Raw genomic sequence first — 5998 nt, 5'->3', positions numbered from 1 at the left:
GTTCGAGGACGGCGGAGGCGGCACGCCGTTGGCCGGCCTGGCAGGAGCCTTGCCGCTCGAGTTGAACGTCATCGGCTGCTTGCCCGCTGCCCGCGAACTCGGCGGGGGCTGGCTCGACGCTGTCTTGCCGCTGGCGTTGGGTGGGACGGTGGCAGACGGAGGCTGAGGCTGCTTGGCCGCCGCGTGCGTGTGCGCCGCTGCATCGTACGGCTGGCCGGTGGCCAGGTCGGCCGCGGTCTGATTGGCCGAGGCCGCCCCCTTCTTCTTCTTCTTCTTCTTCTTGCTCTTCGACGTCGTGGTGCCGGTGCCGGCGGGCGCTGCGAGCGTCCGATCGTGGTGTCCGTCCATGCGGTCCACGTCGTCCTGCATCCACATGCCGTTGGCCGTCTGGATCACCCGGCCGCGGTGGTCGATGACGGCGCCGTCGTGGTCCAGCTCGTCTTCGCTGTAGTACTCGTCGTCGTAGTCGCCGGCCTCTTCGCCATACTCGTTGACGAGCACGACGGGCGCGGGCAGCGGCTCGCCCGGGGGCTGGGTCGGCGGCGGGTTGGAGCTGGTCGTGTACTGGACGTGGCCGTGCGCGTAGGCGGCGTGGTTGCCGTTGGGCATCGAGCCCATGTTGACGCCCGAATTGGGGTGCGGGTGCAAGGGCAGCGGCTGGTCGGGATGCAGCGCCAGGTCGGCAAAGATGGACGGGTCAAACGGCAGCGGCGGGTACGGGTGGGTGCCCGGCGGAAACTGCTGCAAGTGCCTCTGCGACGCGTGGGCGGCCTGGGCCAGCTGCTGCGCCACAGCAATCATGGCCTGGGTCGAGGCGTGACGCGCGTTGGGGTCGTTTGGGTTGCCGTTGAGCGCCGCCTGCGCCGAGGGCGGGAACTGGCCGAGCGGCAGCGCATTCCGGATAAAAGTGCGCAGATGGGCCGGCAGAGAGGTCCAGTAGGCGTCGTCGTCAGGGATGCCGTGCGGGTCGGCCTCGATGCGGCGGTACAGGTCGCTAGCGGTGGCGAGCAGGTCTGCCTGGGCCTGCGCCGTCGCAGAGATGGCCGAGGGCGATGTCGGTCGTGGGCCGAGGCGGTCGTCGATGTCGTAGCCCTGAGCGACGAGGTCGGCGTCTCTCGCCTTGGCCTTGGACTTCTTCTTCTTCTTTTTCGAGGAAGACGTCACGCTCTCGCCGTCGTGCGCCAGCGAAGGAGAGGTGGCACGCGGCGGGGTAGAGGCATGCGTCGGCTGCTGCTGCTGCTGCTGCTGTCGGATGGCCTGCTGCTGCTGCTGCTGCTGTTGGGCGGCGGCGGCTGCTGCCGCTGCGGCAAGCTTGGGTGGCGGTGCTGAGCTGGTCCGTGGCGGGACCTTGGACCTGGCCATGACTGTCGTTCAGATCGATAGCCCGTAGGAGGCGATCGGTGCGGGGACAGGTCGGAGGTCGGTGGCGACTGGAGTGGTTGGTCGCTGGTCAAGGACGGGTGAGGGGTCGGACTCGGCCAACGCAATGTCGGGCGTCGGGGCGAAGGGTTCTGCGCGGGTCGAGCCAGTCAACCGGGCTGGCTAGCACGGCAAAGGTCTTCGAGAGGCGTGGGACTCGTGCAGGAGGGCCAACACGCAGATGAATGAGTCCGTCGTCCGCCTCCTATCTCCGAGAGAGAGACCGCTTCCTCTGTTCCGCTTCTCGTCTACGCCTCCCGTGTGGGCCCTGCACTTTGCTGCCCTTGTCACCGTCGTCGGGATGGTGGACAGAGGTCGTGCGGAGCGGCAGCTCGAGGTGTCGCAGTCGACGCCGATGGAGGGTCGGGCGGGGCTGCGGGTCAAGTCGAGACAGGGAAGGCAGAGCAAAGCGGCGTCAAGCTCGAAGTCAGGGCAGAGTGGCGGCTGCGGAGCTGAGCACCCGAGAGCCAGAACTGTGGCAGCTGAGGACGATGCTGCACGCGAGGCGAGTGAGTGTGACCTCAAAGGTGAAGACGGTGGGAGTCGGCGGGATGCAAGGACGGGCGACGTCGACCAGAGCCAGGCCAGCCGAGACGAGGTGGAAGCTGTCGGCTCTGTCTCGACGTCGAAGGAAGCGGCGAGCAGATGAATGCGCCGGTCCAGATCAGGGCGACGGCGGTGATGGTGTTATTGGTGGTGATGATGGTGGGTGCGGTGTTGGTAACGATGAGATGGGGTGTCCGAAGGATCGGGAGCGAAGGGACGGATGAAGGAACGGGTCGGGCAGGAGGCGCCGGCCGGGTCGAGCAAGTGGGCAGGCGGCGAGCAAAGGCCCAGCCACCAGGCCCAGCCAGGCCCAGCCAGGCCCAGCCAGGCAGACAAGCCAAGCAGCGTCAGAAGGACAGGCCACCCACCCACCCACCTACCCACGGCCAGCCTCAGCTTGCCGGCCGCCCAGCCAGCCAGCCATCTAGGTAGCCAGCCAGGGCCAGGCAGGGAGGGCCAGGGCCAGGGTCAGGGCCGAGGCCAGCCAGCCCGCTCGCTCTCAGGCCCGCCCGCCGCCAAAACCCGGGCCCTTTGAGCCCAGGAGGTGGCCACGAATACAATTTTCGAAAGTGCAGCCCGCTTCCAATACAACCCGGCCTGTCTCGCGCGATAAGAAGTCGCCTGCATCTCGAAATTCGCCGCCTGCCCAGCCAACCACAGCCAACGGGGGCCTGCGCCGCGAGGATTTTTTTTCGCCCTGCAGGCCCGCCAGGCTGCCGGCCAGCCAGGCTGCGCCTTGCCTGTAGGCCGGCCTGTGCCTGGTAACGCGTCGCCGATCACCGCGGCCCCCTGCCTGGCTGGTGGGCAGGCAAGGCGGCACCGATCTTGGACCTGGCAGGCGAGGCCGGGCCACACAACCTCATCGGCCCGAATCGGCGGGGCTCTCGCGCTGACCTCCCCACCCGATCTCGACCCTTTGCACGCCACCGGCGCCGCCTATCCTCACCCTTGCCCGTCACATCAGCGGGCGGACACGCCTGCAACGACGCATTTGGCGCAGACACATTCGAGAGGCGGCTCGGGAAGCCCATCGACCCAGAGCAGAGGCGTGATTGTCCGTGGGTCTAGGTTCGTATGCTGGCCGAGGCAGTGGACGTCGGAATGCGGTGGATCGAGTGCGGATATGCTGAGCCGGTGACAGGGTGGGCAAGAGATGCTACAGGGGCAGGGAGGCCAAGGAGGGGGAGAGAAGAGGGACAGAGAGGGAGCACAAGAGAAAGAGGGACGAGAGAGAGGCGCTACAACAGGTGCAGTGCCGACCGGGACAATCCGCGCCAGACCGACCTAGAAGGCGGCCAGGATGACGACGACCAGCGTCGAGAGCAGCAGCAACGACCGTCGGCTGGCTGCTGCTGCGGCCGTCGTGCGGGCCGAGTTCGACTCGCGCAGGCGGATGTCGACGCCGAGCGCATTGCAAAAGGCGTTGCCGAAACCGTCGACCGACACATAACGCTCCGGTCCGCCGAACCGCGAGCCGTCGAGCCCGGCGCCGCCATTCATGCCGGCGCCAATCCCCTCGTCGCCGCTGTCGGCAAAGGTGCCGTAGTCGCGCTGCGCCGTCACGTCCCACGCCGGGCACGTCCAGCCCAGGATCGGCGGGCAGGTCCGCTCGACGTAGTAGCAGTTGTAGATGCACGGCAGCACCTCGCCGTAGCTGCCGGCGCCCAGCTCGTCGCCAATGTAGCTGCGCTTCGAGTTTGTGGCGTTGCGGTTGACGACGTAGGGCAGCAGGTCCACGTTTTCGCCCGTCGGCGCGCCCGTCAGGCTGCGGCCGTCCTGGCTGGCACGCGACTGCGTCTGCGGATCCGACAGGCTGTCGGTGCACCTCGGCATCGTCACCGCGCACAGCCAGTCGAGGTACGAGCTCTTGCACGTGTCGCAGCTCTGCACGTACGAGTACATGCCAAACAGCGAGTCTCCGCAGGGGAACGTGTCGACGAGCGCGCTAAAGTTGGAGTAGTTGGGCGCCACGGTGCGGTTGATGGTGGCGAGCGCCGACTCGGTCGACACGTCCGGGCTGACGGGGATCGAGTAGGCGACGTTGGGGCAGAAGTCGACGTCGTAGACCAGCCGGCAGAAGTCGTTGCGCTTGGTCTGCATCTTGAACGACGGGTAGAGGGTGTAGGTGAGGCCGCGCGCCGGGTCGTTGTTGATGGCCTCGGTCTGGACGAGCCAGGTCGTGTAGTTGGTGCCCGGCTGCAGCCCGCTGACGAGGAACTGGGTGCGGAAGTCGTCGGTGACGTTGTTGTACGCCGTGAAGCGCTCCGTCTCGGACGTCTTGACCGTGACGCGGCTGGGGCTGCGCTGGAGCGCACCCCAGGCGTCCTGGATGGCGCAGAACGACGAGTTGAAGTGCGAGACCGTGGCGAGCGAGTACCTGCCCGCCGAGGGCAGCACGATGGCCGTGAGGTTGGGCGCCGGCTTGGTGGTATAGGGCGAGGAGAGGAACATTGCGTTGGTTGTGTCGGTGTCGTCGAGCCGTCCGCGCAGCGAATCGTCGACCGCCTCTAGCTGGGCTGTCGGGGCGGTCGGGGCGGTGATGCGGGAGAAGGGCAAGGCGGAAGGGGGGGAGGCGTGCGGAGAGTAGGCGTCGAGTGCCGCAACGCCAAGGCGGAAGGGGGGCGGCGAGCGAGGGGTAAGCGTCGAGTGCCTCAGCTTTCCACGGGGCCAAGCAAGCGACGAGAGTCGGGGCGCGGAAAGAGGGGAGGAGGATCGGGAGCCTACTCACCGATCGTGCTGGCGACGAGCTGCATCTCGTATACGCCGGTGGTCTGGTTGCGGGTGTCGACGGGTGGCCATACTCCGAGCCAGATGGGCTGGTCCTTGTCGTCCTCTCTCTGACGAACGTCGAGCTGGAGCGAGGCCCAGCCGCCGACGGCATAGCTCTTCCAGCTCGCTGGCAGGCCGGAGCTGTCGGGCCCAGGCCGCTGGGTGTCTGGGTCCGACGAGGCGTAGATGGCGACGTTTGTCGAGGCCCGGGCTTCATCCGCACTCATCCCGAGGCTCTTGAGGAGCTTCTTGGTGGGCTTTGTGTTTTCGGTGAGGTTGTAGGGGGGGATGTCGGGGCCGTCGCAGAGGGAGAGCGAAACCCAGGTGCGTACGGTGTCGTCGGAGGCGTAGGCGGATGCGGGGATGGTGAAGTTGAAAAAGGCGCCGGTGGTGGCATTGAGGTTGAGGCGCGCGCGCACGACGGACGAGTCGTTGAGCGCGACGGGGGTCGCCGTGGCCGGCGATAGCGTGGTGCTGGTGGGCGTCTGTGACGAGGTGGCCGAGGATGAAGCGCTGGGCGAGGTGGGGGGCTGCGTAGCCTGCTGTGCGCTGGACCAGGGCAGGAGGCAGAGGTAGGCGAGCGCTAACAGTTTGGCGGTTGGCCCGGGTATCGGTGGGAAGAGAGAGCTATGTTGGCGGGGCAAGCGGCGGCGGGTCGTCATCGTCGCTGCTGCTGCTGGTGGTGGTGGTGGTGGTGGTGGTGGTGAAGGTGATGATGACGGTGGTGGCGATGGCAGTGGCGATGCTGCAGATGTGAGCGCAGGGCCCCGGCAGCTGGGTATCCGATGTGCCGGGGGTCGGGTATGCTGCCGTGCAAGGGTCACGGCCATGGTCGAGTGCGGCGAGGTTGCCGTCAGTGGTGGTGGTGGGCGACAATCTAGACAGCGATGGGAACAAATGCAGCGAAGGTGCCGGTCTGCGCGGTTGTACGGAACGAAGGCTGCGGCGGTGGCAGCGGCGAGCCTCGAGGAGCAACGTAACGGAGGGCGCGAGGCTGGCGGTAAAAAGGTGGGAGTGGGAAGCAAGAGGGTAGGGAGGCCAACCGGCGGCCAGATGGACGGTACGGTGTGTTGGTCTGTGGCAGGCGCTGGCCAGTCAAAATTTGGGCTCATCAGGCAGGGAGGCAGAAGCTGGCAGCCCGACGAGAGGCCTAGGCTGGCCAGGGTCCCTCCCCCTCGCCGCCGCCGCCCGAGTCCGTGGGCTGCAGGCTCGCAGACGAGGCGGCAGGCGGCAGGCATCAGGCAGGCTTGGCACAGCCCGCCCG

The 5998-nt window shown here is 67.4% G+C and overlaps 2 protein-coding genes across 2 annotated transcripts in view; both read right to left on the bottom strand.

Moving 5' to 3' along the window:
* The window catches only part of PFL1_01807 (uncharacterized protein), a gene marked incomplete at both ends in the record, with an annotated part of 5750 nt that extends 4388 nt beyond the window's left edge, over nucleotides 1-1362 (bottom strand). Inside the window, one exon of the mRNA XM_007879316.1 lies at nucleotides 25-1362. Coding sequence (XP_007877507.1) covers nucleotides 25-1362 — 1338 coding nt within the window. The remainder of the gene's footprint in view (nucleotides 1-24) is intronic.
* Nucleotides 1363-3249: 1887 nt separating this feature from the next.
* On the bottom strand, nucleotides 3250-5396 carry PFL1_01806 (uncharacterized protein; the record flags this gene model as incomplete). Its single annotated transcript, XM_007879315.1, has 2 exons — nucleotides 3250-4481; nucleotides 4694-5396. 2 exons carry the CDS (start codon nucleotides 5394-5396, stop codon nucleotides 3250-3252), a joined length of 1935 nt encoding a protein of 644 aa, XP_007877506.1.
* Between the last annotated feature and the right edge of the window lie 602 nt (nucleotides 5397-5998).

Source organism: Pseudozyma flocculosa (assembly GCF_000417875.1).
Source record: "Pseudozyma flocculosa PF-1 unplaced genomic scaffold scaffold00004, whole genome shotgun sequence".
Taxonomy (NCBI): Eukaryota; Fungi; Basidiomycota; class Ustilaginomycetes; order Ustilaginales; family Ustilaginaceae; genus Pseudozyma; species Pseudozyma flocculosa.
The sequence above is the reverse complement of the archived record's forward strand: the minus strand, read 5'-3'. Positions and strand labels throughout refer to the sequence as shown.